We start from the raw sequence: 19,310 nt of genomic DNA on the forward strand, positions 1-19,310 counted from the left end.
TGATTATTTATCTTGTTTTTTTTTGGACGCTTGAGCGATATGGTTGTGACGCATTTGTTGTGTTTTTTTTGAGGGGGAAGAAAGTATAAGAAGCAGTGTTTCTTCGAAATAAAAACCAGTTGTAAGTCAGCGCTTGTCTCTTGTCCCGGTGTTTTGCGCTGTTCCGTCACAAATACCTTATGGTTTTGCACGAAATAGTAAACATGAATAACCCATGCTATAAGTAAAATGTCATTGCGATTGTCAGTCTTAAATATCTCACTTTTTTAAAATGCAGATGAAGTCATTCTTCAGCTGTTTTGCTTTCAGCTGCTCTACACCGCATTATTAGCTGGTAAGTAGACGATTTAACGCATCAGAAAAATTTTGCGGAGAAAAACAGATTCCGGTAACGAATTAGAATCTTGCACTGTTCTAGGGAAAAAACTGTATTTAAAACTGTTAGTTTTGGGGAAAAGGGGAATAAGTTAATGTTCATGAACGTTCCGAGTCCTTCCCACTAGAGGACGCGTAATGGTTGCCGGAAGCTTCAGTTTATTTCTACCTGTTAAATTATTAAACAAGAATACTAATCTATTAATTTTTCGGCGGATTTATAGTGTAGGAATGTTATTTGACATCATTAACTGTGAGGGGGAGTCTTCCCTTTTATATTTTCCGTATATATTTATTTATTTATTTATTTATTTTACCCTCAGGGCTTACAAAAGAATTGTAGAGGGGAGGGGCAGAAATACAAGGGACACTATGCAATTTGGTTAATAAAAGGAAACAGAAAAGAAAATATAAAGGCAACAACAACAACGACGAAAAAAGAACAAAAACGGCACGTATTCAAAGCACACGGGTCGGTTACAAATGTGCAATACTTTGGTTGAACAGAATGCAGCAGAGTACAGCATCAACGTAAAAAAAAAAAATAAAATGAAGGAACAGTCATACAGATCATGATACGCGCCAGTGCAAGTTTTAAAAAGAAAATAGAAAAAGGGCTTCAAAATAAGTTAGTAAGGCAAGTACGAAATCGGTGGTTGTCGGTGATAGCGACCAGGTCAGCAGGTAGATGGTTCCAGTGACGGGATGTTTTTGGTAGAAATGAATGTGCATATGTCATGGTGTTGTGGCGAGGTACGGCGACTTTGTAGCAATGATCTACACGGGCAGAAACATGCGCAGCATCTGTGATCAGGCGCGTCCTGAGTTGATGGTTATGATGATAAATTTTATGGAAGAGGCAGATACGAGAAATCTTACGACGGACAACGAGAGGGGGCAAATTTAGACTTAGTTTCATGTTAGTGACGCTTGCTGTGCGGTGGTAATTATTGAGAATAAAACGAGCAGAGCGATTTTGTACGCTCTCCAAGGTTTTATTCAGTGATACATGGCCAGGGTCCCATATGGATGAAGCGTACTCGAGATTGGGTCGTACATAGGTAGTATATAGCTGCTTTTTAAGTGAAGACGGAGCTAGTGAAAAGTTACGTTTCAAATACCCAAGCATGCGATTGGCTTTGGCTGTTGTGTAGTTAATATGAAACTTCCAGGAAAGGTTATTCGCAATGTGTACTCCAAGGTACTTATAAGTTGAAACGGTTAAGTTGAAACCTAACCGCTTTCCTATTGACTTTTTCAAGGACCATTATGTCTTTTTTCGTGCACGGGTCCCACACTACTGCAGCATATTCAAGTAAAGACCGCACACAAGTTTCGTAAGCCAATTTTTTCATGTGTGCTGGGGCAGTTTTTAGCTTTCCTCGTAAAACCCATAGCTTTCACAATGCGACTGTAGAAATATTAGTAATGTGTGACGACCATTTTAACTTACTGTCGAGTGTTCCACCTAAATATTTATATTTCTGAACTTCCAAAATTCTATTACCGCGAATAAGGTAAGGCAGCAAACTGGGAGACTCTTTTCTAGTTATACGTAAAACAACAGTTTTTTCACTATTCAGTTCCATAGCCCATTTAAGACACAATTCTTCAATAGCAAAAACTGCTTTTTGTACAGAGCTGTGGTCATTTTCGGATAAAATTTGTTTATACACAACACAGTCCTCTGCGAATTACTTAACAGAAACATGTTCAGGTACAACCGCAACTAAATCATTGACATATATTAAAAACAACAATGGCCCAAGCACACTTCCCTGGGGAACTCCTGAGTGAACACTAACAACACTAGAAGCGGTCTTATTAATTTCCACATATTGCCGTCTGTCTGTAAGGTAGGCTTGAATCCACTGAATGATAAAAAAGGCACAACCATACATTCCATCTTATAGAGAAGCTTGCCATGTGGCACCTTATCAAAGGCCTTGCTGTTGTTCCTGCTCAATGAAGTCTATCGCCACTCTGCACTGACTAGCACTGTATTGTATCATGCAGACTGTATTTATTATATCACATCGTATTTTATTACTCGCTTTAGATTGCATTTATTTTGCTGCCCCCCCGCCCCCCCCCCCCCCTGTTACGTAATGCCCCGATAGAGGCTTTTAAACGTGAAATAAATGATTATGATAAAACAAAAGTCCTTCTCACTTCTCAACGTGGCTCCATGCTGCTGCAGTGACATTCCTCGCCCTCGACACTGCGCCTCTTCCTCTCGCCGCCTCCTTTCCCATACCGTAGCTTTCGGCGGTCATCGCACGCACCTATCTCTCGCATGACTTCGTCGCGGTGCGCTGAGCAGGCAGCACACATTGCCGCCAATCCGCGCTGTATGCATTTCGAAGAAATCACTGTGAAGCAGCACTGACCTGAATGACACAGGTAGCGTGAAATTGAGTGTCCCTTACAGGGCAAGCCATCCTGCAGAGGCATCACAAAGCGCGTGACGAAAGTTGTTCTGTCTTTCCCCGCAGAGCGCAGCGCCTGGACATGGACTCGTGTCTGCCCCCCTCCCTGGTCCTCCTTCTCCTCCTGTGGATCAGTGCGACGGGACCCGGCGCTGCGAAGCCTCCGTGGCTTGGCAACCGCTCTCCGCGTCCCCACGCTCATCCCTGCTCCCAGGAACGCGGGCAACGCTCCAGACTGCGCCGGGTGCTCCTCACCAACGGCACTGCCATGTGTAACGATGGCTCGCCCGCAGGGTGAGTGCCTCACGTCTCTTCTCACCAAGTTCGCAAGTAGGAGCAATAGGAGGATGGGATAGCATGATGGGTTGGACTCAGAACATTTCATTGTGTACTGCTTGGGTGGAGCTAAAAAAAATTGGAAAAAATGTATCTGTTTAATGCGTAATAGCTGCTTAGTTGGTTCTGCACGCTGAGGTCTAGAGCCAGGAGTAGAAAGCTCTGATTAGTTCCAGTTTCAGCTACGTCATCACACCTGGTATCTGAAAGAGACGATGTTTGAAAAATAATAAATCGTGGAGATGCACGCAGCCCGAGAGGCTGCGGTGATGGCTGAATCGTGTGAGGCACGGGGAATCGACGCGGCTTGTTATAGGGGGCAGTGGCTCGAATCCTGCTCTGGGTAAAGTTTTTTAAGCTATACACCGTTGCCATGGAAAACGATAGGATGCTTCAGTTGGCTTTCCTCCTCTACTACGGGAGAAATTGGCGCTGATGTCTAGATTTGTTGGTCAGCGGTGTATATTAAAGTTTCCTACCCTTGTTACAGCTTCGTAGCAACGCGGACGACACGAGAAAGTAACGCAAACACAGGCGCTAAGCGATCAGCGCCTGCTTTGCGTCCTTTTCTAGCCTCATCCCTGTTGCTACTAAACGGTGTTGCACTGCATTTGGGCTGCTACTCATTTTATCCGTTTGTTAGTGTTTTTTCTGAGTGTCTTGGTGAGCTCTTCTCATATTGTTCTGACTCTGCTTCCCTAGTCACTACGTGCTGGTTAATGACGGGAGAAAAACGTGCTGCATGCTCACTAAACATAGGAGTTAAATGAAACCTCGTTTATTTTTCGTGCTTGATGTGCTGTCATATATTTTACAAGATACATCCCAGATTAGTTCAGACCAACACTGAAATTATCAATTTCCTTAATCGCAACAGCTTAACCTAGTCCGTCAGGGGCGTTGTACGAAGGTTCTTTTACAGCAACAGCTGTAAAGCGCCCGTTACTACGTTTCCCGTCGTAGTAGTAGTATGCCGTAGTATGGCGCAGTAGTCGTCGGCGTTACCTGTGGTTGCATTGCCATGGGAACCACTCGGAGGGCGGCTATCCTGAAAGGAGGAAGGTATAAGGTGAGCGGAGAGATGTGTAACCAGTGGATGGTTACCGCGCAAGGAGGAGGGCGTTGGGACAACGGAGGAAACCCCAACCAGAGGATGGTTACCCTGGAAGAAGGAGGGCATGGCAAAAACGTAAGGAGCAACCAGTCAAGGGTTACCAGAAAATCATCCAGAGGGTAGTTACCCTGTGGATGAGAACGAGGAGTGTTACCATGGAAGGAAGCTGTATGGAGAGAGGGTAGGAAGGCGTAACCAGAGGATAGTTAACAACGGAACTCGTCCGGAGAGTGTGGCGAAAGCGTGATATAAGCAAGGAAGAGGTGCCGTAGTGGAAGTCTTGCGATTCATTTCGACCACCTGGGGATTTTTAATGCCAGTGCAGGTTAAACGTCCCCAAGTGGTCGAAATTCTTCCGGAGACTTCATCTAAGGCACTTCTACATTCACTTCTTCTTTCACTCCCTTCTTTATTCCTCCCCTTACGGCGCGGCTCGGGTGTCCATCGAGATACGTGAGATAGTTACTGCATCATTTCCTTTCCTCGAAACCAATTTTAAAAACCAACCGATACGTGTCGGCCGTGGGAACCAACCGGAGGGTAGTAGCCCCAGAAGGAGGAGTGTTGCCGTGGAAGGAGGGCGTATGGCGACAGTGTAGAAATGCATAGCACGGTAACCACTCGGAAGGTAACGGGGATGAAGGAGGGAGGGTATGGCGAGAGCGGAGGATTGTAGCGCGGTCCATCTGCGGCAGATGCTGCGAAACGCGCCGCCCGAGGAGAAGATCATCGGCGGCGCTGCGCTTCTGGAGCGGCAGACGGGAGAGAAGACCTAGACGAAAAATTGGCAGAGGCTCAGCTTGGTTAAGCCCGGAAATTGCGAAAGCAACTTCATCCGTTTCTTCAGGCCGCATCCGCAGTGTCTACCGCCGCTCTACATTGACGAGTCAAGCCGGGGCCCTTTTCTTCCACAGATGGTGTGACGTCACTCCTACCGCTGCTCCTCTAGTGGGAGAAGCGAGAGGCTCACCGCCCGCCGTGTCTTCCGCCGCTCTACACTGATGAGCCGAGCTGGGGCCCTAGTTTTTCGCAGCTAGTATGACGTCACGTCTAAGGTCACGCTAAAGGTCAAACGTGTCCACCGCCGCGCTGCGCTGAAGGGCTCAAACTGTGAGCAGTATTGCTTTCGCAATAAAAACTACTACGCGTGGAAAACTTAAAACAGCGCTCTAGAACTATCATCATCATCATCAGCCTGACTACACCCACTGCAGGGCAAAGGCCTCTCCCATGTCTCTCCAATTAACCCTGTCCTTTGTCAGTTGCCACTACTGTATCCCCGCAAACTTCTTAATCTCATCCTCCCATCTAACTTTCTGCCGTCCCCTGCTACGTTTGCTTTCTCTTGGAATCCACTCCGTTACCCTTAAGGACCAGCGGTTATCTTGCCTTCGCATTACATGCCCTGCCCAAGCCCATTTCTTCCTCTTGATTTCAACTAAGATGTCATTAACCCGCGTTTGTTCCCTCACCCACTCCGCCCGCTTTCGATCTCTTAACGTTACACCTATCATTTTCCTTTCCATACTTCGCTGCGTTGTTCTTAACTTAAGCTGAACCCTCTTTGTTAGCCTCCACGTTTCTGCCCCATAGGTGAGTACCGGTAGGATACAGCTGTTGTATACTTTTCTCTTCAGGGATATTGTTAAGCTACCATTCATGATCATAGAGAACCTGCCATATGCGGTCCACCCCATTCTTATTCTTCTAGTTATTTCGCTCTCATTATCCGGATCTGCGGTCACTACCTGCCCTAAGTAGACATATTCTCTTACTACTTCCAGCACCTGGCTACCAATTGCGAACTGCTGTTCCCTTGCTAGGCTGTTGAACATTACTTTGGTTTTCTGCATGTTAATTCTTAGCCCCACCGTTCTGCTCTGCCTGTCTAACTGATTGATCATGCTTTGTAGTTCTTGTCCTGAGTGGCTTAGCAAGGCAATGTCATCAGAGAATCGCAAATTACTCAGGTATTCTCCATTAACTCTTATCCCCAACTGTTCCCATTCCAGTCCCCGGAATACCTCCTGTAAGCAGGCAGTGAAGAGCATTGGCGAGCTCGTGTCTCCCTGCCTGACACCTTTCCGTATAGGAATTTTATTGCTGACTTTATGGATAACTATAGTAGCTGTGCAATCGTTATAAATATCTTCCAATATTTTCACATAGCACTCTTCTACACCCTGATTCAGCAATCCCTGCATGACAGCTGGGGTTTCCACTGAGTCAAATGCTTTCTCGTAATCAATCAAGGCCATATATAGGGGTTGGTTATATTCTGCGCATTTCTCTATCACCTGATTCATAGTGTGAATGTGGTCTATTGTCGAGTATCCTTTACGAAAGCCTGCCTGATCATTCGGTTGAATGAAGTCCAAGGTTGTCCTGACTCTATTAGCGATTACCTTAGTAAATACCTTGTAGGCAACGGACAATAAGCTGATTGGTCTGTAATTCTTCAAGTCCTTGACGTCTCCTTTCTTATGAATTAAGATAATGTTCGCGTTCTTCCAAGCTTCAGGTATTCTCGAGGTCACAAGGCATTGCGTATACAGGGTGGCTGGTTTTTGTAGCACAATCTCTCCTCCGTCCTTCAGCAAATCTGGTGTTACCTGATCCTCACGAGCTGCTTTCCCTCTTTGCATTGCTCCCAAGGCTTTCTTTACTTCCTCTTTCTTTACTGGCAGGATGTCCCATTGTTGTGTTCGACTGCCTCCCTCAGTAACTTGATGATTACATTCGCTACTGTATAGATTTGTGTAGAACTCTTCAGCTAATTCAACTATCTTATCCATATTCCTGATGACATTGCCCTGTTTGCCTTTTAGCGCTTTCGTCTGGTTTTTACCTATGCCCAGTTTTCTCCTCACTGATTTTAGGCTACCTCCGTTCCTTAGAGCATGCGCGATTTTCTCCATGTTAAACTTTCTTATGTCGGCTACCTTGCGCTTATTTATTAACTTCGATAGTTCTGCTAGTTCTATCCTTTCTGTTGAGTTAGACGTCCTCATGCTTTGGCGTCTAGAACTATATTCTCTACATTAGGGCGAAATCCTTTAATGCCTCATCATTGTCGACAGAGGTGTCGCTCTTTTGACGGGCGTCCACCTAGATATGTGAGACAGTCGCTGCGTAATTTCCTTTCCTCAGATACAATTTTCATTTTCTTGATTACGGCCCCTCTTTCTCTTTCTTCTTTCACTCCAGTTCCTTCCTTCCTGTACCGTGCTGTTCAGGTGTCCACCGAGATGACAGAGAATTACTGCGCCATTTCCTATGCTCAAAAAGCGTTGCGTTCAAAGGGCAAGTCATCGCGCCGAACAGGTGATGGCGTTCCGTGGACTCCCTGGCAGCGCTACAACATGCTGTCGCGCTCCACTCTTAAAGGCTGAGCTTAAGCGCCATTAATTACAGTTAATTAGTATCTAGTCATTGATCAGCAATTAGCTACTGATTAGTAATTTGTAATTACTTAGTAATTAGTCATTAATTATGTGTGACCTCATCCAGTGGCGACGTCACCAGTGCCACAGAGGCAGTCAGAGTGGTGCGGAAAACGCTTGCGCCTCTACGCACTCTAGACAAAGTGCCCGTTGATTTTTTTTTTCTCTACCACAGCATACCGTAAGGCATAAATACCTTAACAGCTGTTGCGGAATCTCGCGTTAACCAGTGGTAACCGTCCTCTCATGACTACCGTGCGTTCTCTCATTTTTTTTTTAATTTCGTACTCAATCCGTCCGGCTTTATTGCACAAAATTCATTGCTGTGTTCCACTTAGCAATAGCTGTGTCCTGGAAAAGAGTGAATTTCAGCCAGACCCTCGGTATTGCAGGAAACACTGACTCTGGACGGTAAGATTGGATCATCCATCTACATGCATGGCAAAAGCCGAATAAATTCTAGAAATGGAAGTACTTTGCTTTTATCACTTTTGAATTGCCAACTAACGTTGATACGCGCTCCAGGATGACTAGTGAGCGACATTTAAGTTATCACTCGAAGGCCTCGGGTTTCCATATCCGGGGCGCATGCCGTATATACTTAATAGCCATGTAGCGACACTGTCCTCAACGTGACAGAATCTCTGTGGCTGTGCACGACCGGATTCCACCGATTTCTACAGTGCTAACCATTAATTCGAAAGGTGTCAGCATCACCATCCCAGAGTCCGCGGAGGACGAGGTGAGAACGAGAGTGGGTCCTCGAATCCGTGCCTCAAGCTACATCCATCGTCTTCGGATGGGGCGCGCGTTTACAACACACTCCCAAAATCCTAGGAACAGTCCGCAAAAAAACACCCTGTAGTTATCGAGTCCCCCGTCACGGGTTTGCGTCGCAATTCGCCAATCGTCCTGCCAGGCGACTTCAGCGTCGGCATCGTGAACCCCGTCAACGTCGGATCAGGAGGCTGTAGTCAAGAAACCAAACCAAGAGAGCCTGCTATTATTCGGCACCTTTATTTCTTTCTCCCAATTGATGTTACCATGCAATCGCCCCTTCGGTCTGTAATAGCTCCGTCGAAAAGCTCTAGGCCATCACGCATCAGGGTGAAATCGTTTAACCGCGGCATATTTCATGTCACGACACTGCATTCTACCAAAAGCAAAAAAAAAATGGACGAGGAAAAAATTTGGCTAGCACTCACAGAAATAAAGAAAAAAGTACAATCCGAACATTAATGTTCCCATAAAGAGCTTTATTTTCTTTTGAGCGCTGCATCCCTGAGCAAATATTGATCTCCATCTACTCCCTTCCCAATGTCTCCTAACGCAAGCATTACTGCGACGGCTTATCGTATCAAGAAACAAGCTATTAAATCTTTCACGTCGTCTTAGCCGCCACGTCGTTGAAGATCGCTTTTAGTGAAGCGCCTAGGCACGCGCACTCGGACCTTCTGCACGTTTGGATCGGCCCCAAGCCCTGGCCAATCCCCAACCGTTGGTATGTGCCATCGCTTCAGAGGCAACAGCAACGTCATTACCAGCTAGGGTTAAAGCCGTCATTGAAGCCGCCTTTTAAATAACTAGTTTTCAATCTTTAAAATTTGATGACCATCGCAGGAGTTCCTGCCTTGCCCTTCCGAAGACCACAGCAAGACACAGTGACGTCTCATGGTCACGGCATGGGCAGTCCGATTTCTCAACCGTTGCCGACTCATAAACACAGCAGCCGGTCCGTTAACGGCCGACGAGCTCTTGTATGCTGAGCAACTCTATGCAAAATGAAGGTCAGAAGGAATTCCTTCATGAGGAGGTCAATTGCCTCCCCAACGGACAGTCTGGTTGACAATAAGTTACGTAATGCGACCACAAAATCTTCATTGGCCACGAAGGTGTATTTCGAGTCACTGGCCCTCTTTCCCGCCTATGATCAGTAGAAAAGTGCAAGCACCCTGCCATCCATAAAACCTCGTCTCTTTTCGGAGCTGCTGACCAAACGCATTTCGAGATACTGCACAGTGCCGTCTGGGACACCTTGCTATGGCCACCAAGAGAGCCACTCGATTTTCTCAGCGCGAACGTTGGTAAAGCAACAGAGTGGAAGGCACTTTTTGAAACTACTTAAAGTGAGGGTTATGAACTGGTGTGCGTGCGACGGCAGAGCAGAGTCAACAAATGGAGAGCCACTGAATTTTCGCAAAACGAGGGTGCGGGTAAGGCAAGGTCACGTTATTAGGAAAGATGTGGCAATTAACACACTTTCTCCCCTTTTTCCAAGAAATGCAACTGAATTTAGCATGGTTGTTTTGCTATCGTTGCACCTTTACCAGCAGCAAAGCCAAAACACACTACCCAGTACTGGTGGGCAACTTAATGCCATGGTAGGCAAGAAGTAGGCTGGAGGCCAGGTAGTAGGCGACAATGACATAGGCTCTAGGAATTGCAGGAAAGAGTTATAGTAGAGTTCGCAGAGATAAGTAATTTAGAGTTCATGAATACCTTTTTCTGCAAACGAGAGAAAAGGAAGTGGACGTGGAAGAGCCCGAGTGGTGAGACTAAAAACGAAATACACTTCATACTATTCGCTTACCGTGGCATCGTGCAGAATGTGCAGCTAGGTCTCCGGAAAGGTGCGCTGTAGCGACCACAGGATGGTAAGGTCTCGAATTAGCCTCGACTTTAAGAAGGAAATAGTGAAGCGGAAGTCCAGTAAAAGTTATCGGCTAGACGGAAAGTAGACACACTCAGGATATCGCTGAAGAATAGATATTCGGCTTTTACTGAGCAAGACGACCCTAATATTCAAGCTATGAACAATAATTTTACAGCTATCATTACGGAATGCGCAGCAGAGGTACGCGGTTGCAGGCTCCCACAGGATACCGGCAAGCTCTCTCGGGATACGACACATCTCATTAAGAAGCATCACAGCAGGAAATCAAGCCCCACTGATAGAACTGACGCAGCTATCAACGTTAATCAATAAGCGCATGGTAAGTGACGTAAGGAGGTTTCATATGGATAGAATCGAGCATTGTGATGAGGAAACTAAGCGTCGGCAAAAATCGGATGTATGCTCTAAGAGACAAAGAGAGCAGTACCATTTGCAACATGGATAAGATAGATAAAATAGCCAAAGAGTTCTCCACAAATCTCTACAGCAGGCAATCTAATGGGGATGCGAATGAGATACGCAGTAGCACACAGCAATGGGATGTCCCGCCAATAACGAAAGAGGAAGTAAAGGAAACCTTAGTAACAATTTAAAGGAGGACAGCAGCTGGTGAGGGTAAGGCAACAGCCCACCGGTTGAAGGACGGAGGGGACATTGTGCTAAAAATACTAGCCACTGTACAACCGATGCCTTTTACCTCGAGCGTACGAGTCGCTTGAAGCACGTTAAAGTAATCCTAATCCATTAGAAAGGAGATGTCAAAGACTTAAAAAATTACAAGCTGATCAGCTTACTCTCCGTTGCATATAAAGTATTTACGGAGGTAATCGCCAATAGAGTGTCTACAACCTTAGACTTCAATCAACCACATGATCATGCAGGCTTTCGTAAAGAATACTCGAAAATATACAATACTCCCAATATCAATCACGTCATAGAGGAATGTAAAAAATATAACCAATCCATCTGTATAGACTACGAGAAAGCATTCCACCTTTTGGGAGTGCACCAAAACATGCATGCTTGCAGAGTAAACAATGCTTACGACCTCAAAACTGGCTCGTCAGTAGAAATGTCTAATGCCATAATGATTGCAATCCCTGCACAGAATGCCGAAAAAACAAACCCACTTGAAGAAGTAAATAGCTTCAGTGATCTCCTGTTCAGCAGAGATATAGCCTTGTACATCTGCAAGAATGTGTTTAAACAGCACTTGCTTGCACCCTGTCGTTTCCCATTTTCACAGCTGCAATTAGAAGCCTATGTGGCCGCGTAGTACAATCAGCAACGTGGCTAGCGTCCCAACCGTGAATGGTGCTCTAAAACGGCAATTCAGACTAGATGGTGGTAGTTCGTTCGGGCGCACAAACAGTTCACGAACAACCAGCACGAAGGAACACAAAGTAAACGACGCAGCGCTTGTCTACTTTTTGTTATTCCGTCACTGTGGTTCTTCCTTATTCACGTTTGGTTGCTGAATTAGGGGTCTGAAGCAGAAGTTGAAGCGTGTTCCCCGGAATAGAAAGCTGGGCGATCTGGTTGATGTTCGTTCCCACCCCCCTTAAAATCACATTAATGATTTTCTTCGCCTGTTTTTATTTTGTCGTTGATCTTAAAATCCGTCGGGCACGCAGTGTGGCGGGGTTGGGAATGACTACCATGCTTCATATTTTCAGAAGCCCGGTCTCATTTCGACTTCCGATATTATTCCTCTTTGTTAGGATTCGTTTGATATGGCTCTTCATCTTACCCGCATTCATTTGTCTGGAGCAGTTTGACATTTTTTGTGTGTGTAGTATTGGCGAGACATTGCAGTATTTAAATTTTCTATTAAAGTTACTGTAATTTGGTAATATAATTAATTTCTTTTGAGCAACAGTCTGGCAGTGAAAGTAATTAATACTTTGGAAAAACAATTAGTAAAATTCAGCATTGCTTTTTGTGTCGGCAAGTCTTTCATCTCTCGTTTGCCGAGTCGGGCAGCTGGAAAGCAGGAGCGACGCGCGAAACTCCAGGGCCAGCAAGCCAGGGCAGTTCGTTGCACGCGCCAAGGAGTGGCGATATTTGCGCCGATCTGAGACACGACATTGGAACTGGAACAAAGGAAAGCTACAAAGCTCCTGGCGCTTCATACCGACGCAAACACACCTAACCGCAGTTTTGAGATTTTCAGCTGTACTTAGGGCTGAAAAAATCTATCATTAAGTACAAAACTCGATCGCTCTAAACTTCGTCAGCAGAGCGCCTATGCATTATGGCGAAGGGAAACTTCAAGGCAGGGCAGAAATTTCTACACCCACTTTGCAACGCACACCAGCTCGGAATACGTTCTTACAGATTTACAGACAGCGTACCGCAATTACCTCAGGGGCAGGATCGCACCACTAGCAGCTAAAATCCTGCAAGATAGCTGCACCCGTGGCTACCAACCCACACACAAACACTTAATATGGGTACTAGGTCACCAGGGCATCCCAGGGAACGAGAGCGCACATGCCTCAGCCTGAGCATTTCTCCCCCGGGCACCCATTGCGGATGCCGTAGAACCTCCTACCCCACTACTAACTTACAACGACATACTTCAGCACTTAAGATTATCCAGTCGGGTCTACTCTCCGCCGACTAAGACAGTGCAAAAAGGGGAGGAACTTCACCTCAGAAAGCTAAAGACCAACACTTATACCCCTGTCACACGGGCACTTTCGATGCTCATTGAACTCGATCTGCATCGAGATTTTCGAGCACGCTCGAAACATCCGGTGCTACACGGGCATTTTCAATGCTCCTTGAGAAGTTTCCCTCATGTGTGTTAGGTGGCGCCAAATTTTTCTCCAACAGCTATAACAAGGTGATGTCCGGCAACACTGTGCAGTTGGGGGCAGCGGCAGCCAAATCCGTAGCCAGACGTGCGACGCACCTCTGTGCCTCTGCTGTTGTGCGATGGAACCCGAGGGTCCGCAACGCCTCCGCGATTTCTGCGTAGACTACGGCGATTCTCTTCTGGTGCCGCAAATTATCTAGGCGGTCTAGCCAGCAGTCGATGAGAGCGGCTGTCTCGCGCTCGCTCCACAGTTTGCGCGTCGACGGGCAGGAGGACGCCATCTTTGTTGTTTACACTGACGGCGAAGCTTGGAGCGTGGTGCCGAGATTATATATAAATATGTTTTCATATAAGCAGGCATAGTGCCTGAAAATGTTCTGTCTTGCATTTTAATCAATTACAACAACAGTTGTAGTTTTGTTTTGTTAACTAGTGTTTATTTTTATAGCTTCGTGAGAGCGAGAGTGCTTTCGATTGTGCTTGGAACCTCAAGCACTCTTGAGGGGCCGGCATCGAGTCAAGCAGGATCGAGCTCGATTGCGCTTGAAAGTGGCCGTGTGACAACCGTCGATCTCCATTGAGTTCGATGAGCATTGACTCAATGAGGATCGAAAGTGCCCGTGTGACAGGGGTATTACAACAACCCACGAAGACTACATGCCATAGACCCGGGGTCATTTGACTCACACTGCAAGTTCTGCGGGGAGAAGGCGGACCTGTACCGCATGGTATGCGCCTGCCAACGAAATCAGGCGGTCGCTGTCAATAGCCAGCCAACGAAAGAGGGGTGGGAGGCAGCTCTGACCAGCTCGGACGAACCGAGTCAAAAGCCACTCATCGAAAGAGCCCGGACAGCAGCCTACGCCAATGGGGTTCCAGACTGAGAGCTCCACCCGCCGCTACAACCTCCTAAACAATTTCATTAAAATAATTTCACCACCTTTCAAGCTCAGCTACCCTTGAAATGCTGTGAACTGAGGTCTGCAATCCTTGTACGAGCTGTGCACGTTGCACTTTTCATTCACTTTTATTTAAAAGTATTCTGAAATTGAATTGGATTACTTTCACTAAGTGACTGTAATGTAATATCATCCCTTTTTTGTCGGCTTTAATTGCTAAAGCCATTTACTACATTTTCACGGTTTTCATAAAAGCAATTAGTTATGTAATTCACTTATTCCTCAATTTCAACGCTTCATACTGACTTTTTTTCTTTCCTTTCTTTCATTTTTGACCACCGCGACCATCCATCTAAAGTTAATTGTCATGTTGTACATCTAACTATGAACCTTCATTCATACCACGTAAGATAACTGACTGGAACTCTCTGCCTTCACATGTTTCTACCGTCACTGATGCGGATAAATTTTGTAATCTATTCGTTGCCACTACCTCTGCTTAAATTTTTTGGGCACATTGTTAACTTACTAGGTTTCTGTCTTGTAGTTCTGTTATTGATGATTCTCTTTTTTTTTCACGCCGTTGTTTGTGAGACATTGCATAACTTGTAATAACGTTACTGCCTGCTGCTCTGTTCATGTTCTTGTTTTTCCCCTTTGCGCTTCAATGTTTAATTTTGTGTTTTTGTGTTTTTTCTTGCAATGACATATGCTTCTAACTTTTTTGTTGTAGTTTCTTGAAATTGTGGTTTATTTGTACACTGTTGATTACATGCCGGTCCCCCCCCTATGTAATGCCCTCGAACTGACGTCCCTACGGAGAATTTCGAATAAATAAAGAAGTAAATTAAATAAATCGGTTACTTATGGAAGATATGGGAGTAACCAACCAATATGCGCGTGAAGGCAGGCCTATACATGCTCTCCCACATAACTTGAGCCAAGGTTTTAAAACTGAAGGCACTCCGGACCCGAAAGAAACCAGATGCATAATGTTGGCGCTATGGTATAGTTACTCAAGCTATTTTTTATTTTCTCCTTAACTAACTGACTCGTTGTATTTAATTAACGAACTTCTTAAGTATTGGCTGCAGACCTCAAGTATGATCTGGAAAGTTGTACAGAACGTTTAGAAACCTTTCATTAAATTGTTTCCTACGTGATATATCTAACGTGGTTGTTTTCTCCGAGGTCCAAAGAATGCCCGCGAAGTATGAAAAAATACCATATGGCGGGGCACTTTCGCTCAGTTGTTGTGCTGCTCTCAAGCGTGCAATGGATGAACAAGGTCGGCTGCAGGGCGACAGCGGCCCGCGACAGGCCGTTATTACTGATGCAGGTATCTGGGCATGCGGCTCTTATCGCTTGACGGCGTAAATGCACGCTTTTGGCCCAGCGTTTCCGAAGCGATAAAGCGTCGAAGGCTACGAAAGTGAACAAGAAAATTTTTATTCTGCTTGAAAGTACGAAAGGGCGAAGCGCTTGAGAATGATTAAAGGCGGTGACAGCTGCTGCAATTCTGCATATTGTTTGCGGGGGCAGCTCTGTCGGTGGCTTCTGATTTGATTCATTCGGGTTTAACGTCCTAAAGCGACTCAGGCTATGAGGGACGCCGTAGTGGAGGGCTGCAGAAATTTCGACCACCTGGGGTTCATTAACGTGCACTGACATCGCACACTACACGGGCCTCTAGAATTTCGCCTCCGTCGAAATTCAGCCGCCGCGGCCGGGATCGAACCCGCGTCTTCCGGGTCAGCAGCCGAGCGCCGTAACCACTCAGCCACCGCGGCGGGGCCAGTGGCCTCTGAAATCGGGCCTTTTCAGAATGTGGCACGAGCAGCAGCCCATTTTGTGGGGGTATTTTTACAAGAGGCAGCTGATGTTTCCGTGCATCACCCGCACGACATCTGCCGCTGCTTCTGCCCCATTTTGAAAAGCCCCGATTTCAGAGGCCACCAACAAGTCTGCCCCTGCAAACATTACGTTGCTCTAGTGGGAACATTTCCCCATCTGAATTGCTTCCGTGCACCAGCACAGCCATTAGGCTGGTTTCGTGTTCCACGCTGTGGGTACGTGATTGCGCTTAGTATTAATGATGGTCATTTGTGTCAAGTGCCGATTTTAGGGTAGGATTTTCTAGTAGTGGCAGTTTGCGTCCTCCCTTTCCTCCCTTTGCGTCCTCCCTTTCTAATCACCGGCACGAAGCCATCGATAGGCAGGATGCTTTAAAATGTACAGCCTTTGTCAAAAGTTTGAAGCTTAGGCGGTTTTCTTTTGAGCCACACTGCGTCGTTCTTAATGTATCTCAAGCGCTCCAAATTTCCTGGACATAAGATTTCTGGTACTGCCTCCTCCTGCAATAGGTATGACTTCCATGAATGCTCCTGGAGTCCCAGTAGAAAGCTTGGAAGTGAACCCCCTGGGCTCTAAACTTTTGACAAAGACTGTACACTCGGCGATGGCGCAGTCACAATAAACTCTGCTCGGCAGGATTTCAGAGGACTTTATTTTAGTCGCCCGTGCAGGCATGGCCTCTTTGTTCCCGCTTCGGTTTCCCTGCTCTCCGTTCGGCGCAGCAGCAGCGTTCGGCCGGCGGTGAATGATTCCCCGTGTGGGCACCCACGGCGCCGGGCCGTCGTAGCGGGACCCGGGGAGGGGGCGCGGCCGCCCAAGGCCGGCGGCGGACTTCAAAGGCGCCCCATCAAAGGGCGCCGCCCGTTCAAAGGGGGCCGCCGACCGCGCGCACTCATCTCTTTGCTCGACCGCCGAGACAATGGGCCTAATGGAGTGCCGCCGCCCCACCTGCCGCCGACCGGAATGGCGCCTTCCTCCGAGCACGGCTGCTGCAGGCCCCGGATTCTTCGCGTCGAAACCGCGTCGCCGATGGCTCTCCGCCGCCGATCGGATGTGTTTACGAGCGGACTCCGTATTCCACCTCATTTCCTTCGCCGAGTTCATGCGTTGTACGAATGCGCCTGTCTGGAGCGCATTTTTGTCGCACTCATTCACGAGTGTAGAGCACTGCGATCCGGCTTTGCTGCGTACGGTCGCAGCTCGGAGCAGTACTGCTGCGACCAAGGGCAAGGACCAAGTGCTGGCCTCTCGCCCATCCTCCATTGCAGTTCGGTGTGCAGTGTGCTCAAAAGCACTGCCGTCGCCTTTACGGAGCACACTTCCGCTTGTGGCGCTCGAACGCACCTTAATTTCGTTAGATAATTTCTCAGCGTTCTCCTTTCGATCGTTTCCCTTTGTGCGCGCCCCTCCAAAACTGTGTCCTTTTGCACAGCGGAAATGTAGCTCAAATATTCCTTTTTCTTTCATTTTAAAACTGCCACGAACCCAGCGTAGCAGCCTTTTTAGTCTCTTCGATTAAACCAGACAACCAATGCGATCTAGGCATCATACTAATGGACGAAATCGGCCAAAAAAGGAAAACTCACACCAGCTCGCACAGCTGATGCTGGCTGTCAGTAACTTTTTCGACTTCGAAACGTTGAACGAGCAAAATTCAGAGAGCCCCTGTGTGCATATATATTTCCTAGAGGGACAAATTCTAACACCACATCCCTGTCCCCTCGTAACATCGCTGCAAGCCCTCTTACCTTCCACGTTTGTTATTAAGGCAATATATATCCTAAGGCGTGATGGTATTAAATAAACTGCAACATATATTCTGGAACTGGTCATCAACCTTAGCCGTACATAGAAGTGATAAAAGATCAAGCAGTAAGGATCAAGCTGGCAAAGGACTTAAGTGGAGATACATGGGAGAGGCCATCGCCTTTCAGTGGGCGTGCTCAGGCTGATGATGATGACGCCATTTAGTTTATCTTTACGAAAGGTGCTCACAGGGTTGTATCGCGAGGAGCATAAGGAAGAGCCCCTTCATGACCTGAGATTTGGTGATGATGTCCCACTTCTAAGCAATTCAGAGGAAAACTTGTTGCCCCTTTATCATCACCATAATCAGCCTGACTACGTCCACTGCAGGGCAAGGGCCTCTTCCATGTCTCTCCAATTAACCCTGTCCTTCGCCAGTTGTGGCCACCGTATTCCCGGCAAACTTCTTAATCTCATCCGCCCACCTGACTGTCTGCCGCCCCCTGCTACGTTCCTTCGCTTGCAACCCACTCCGTTACCCTTAAAGACCAGCGCCAAAGTCGGGCGAATAAGTCCATACATTCGTGTAAATTTTGTGAGCCAACCATTTGCCGCAGAATGTTTCAAATGGGGTCGCACGGTTCAGCGCTTTGTAAACCGTAAACCGTTAACGTACTAGTTAAGTTAGAGCCTTTCCCGGGGCAGAGATTCGAACTGGCGACCTATGTTAGGTTTGCTAACGCTCGATATTCGATAGCTGCCTCAGCGTCGGCTCATTTTTTTCTTATTTTCTTGTTTTGGAGCTAAGAAGAAAGTTTGAAGTAAATACAGAGCCATGTAATGATAACAGGAAATATTATTTAAAGAAGGCAAGAGTGAAGTGGATAGAACAGGGAAGAAAATCAGTGGGATAGAATTTAGTGACAGAAAGCGAGGAGTGTGGACAAAAAGAGCAGACTCGTGTTAAAATCTAAGCATGAATATAGCGAAAATAATGCAGTTGGCCAAATAATCTATGGCTTTCAACACATAATGGCGGTGACACAGTTTAAATTTATAGGCGTTATTTTTCCGAGCACGGTGTCCCGTAGCGCTCATGTAGAGTGTTTAACAGCAAAGGCTAGTTGGGTGCTGAACTTCTTGCTACGCAATTTGAGACTTACTTTGTCGCAATTATCACAAACCTTGTAAATCGCAAATATACGCCCGATCCTAGAGTACACCTGCTTGGTATGGGACTGGCAGCGAAAAAGAATGCAGATCTGCTAGAGCATGTTCTAAAAAGATTTGCCGGGCTAGTTCGTTCATTTCTGAATTAGAGCCTATTAAAGTCACGTTTCGGGTGGACCTTGCTCGCTGAGAGGCGTAAGTACCTGCAAATAACGTTTTTATTTTAACAATGTAAAATTAAAGCTGGAATTAATAGTGAACCTTACCAAAAGGAGCCAGCTTACGTGTCCGTCCGCGTAAGCAACTCTATTAAAATACAAGAGTACAATTGTGGACTAACTATTTTCATATTTTCCTTTCCACCTCATACTATAGTATATGACTTGAACTGTTTGCCGGATCTGTCACTGCGCCTCCTCCATCCTTTTTCACAATGTTAGATGACCACG

At 46.5% G+C, this 19,310-nt stretch overlaps 1 protein-coding gene across 1 annotated transcript in view; it reads left to right on the forward strand.

Moving 5' to 3' along the window:
• The first annotated feature begins 2,886 nt into the window (after positions 1-2,886).
• Notum (palmitoleoyl-protein carboxylesterase notum) overlaps positions 2,887-19,310 on the forward strand; it is a 113,355-nt gene continuing 96,931 nt past the window's right edge. The window contains exon 1 of the mRNA XM_089562453.1: positions 2,887-3,098. Within this exon, the coding sequence (XP_089418579.1) occupies positions 2,887-3,098 (212 nt within the window). The remainder of the gene's footprint in view (positions 3,099-19,310) is intronic.

Source organism: Amblyomma mixtum, chromosome 10 (genome assembly GCF_055824585.1).
Source record: "Amblyomma mixtum isolate Tamu chromosome 10, ASM5582458v1, whole genome shotgun sequence".
In the NCBI taxonomy this organism is placed as follows: domain Eukaryota; kingdom Metazoa; phylum Arthropoda; class Arachnida; order Ixodida; family Ixodidae; genus Amblyomma; species Amblyomma mixtum.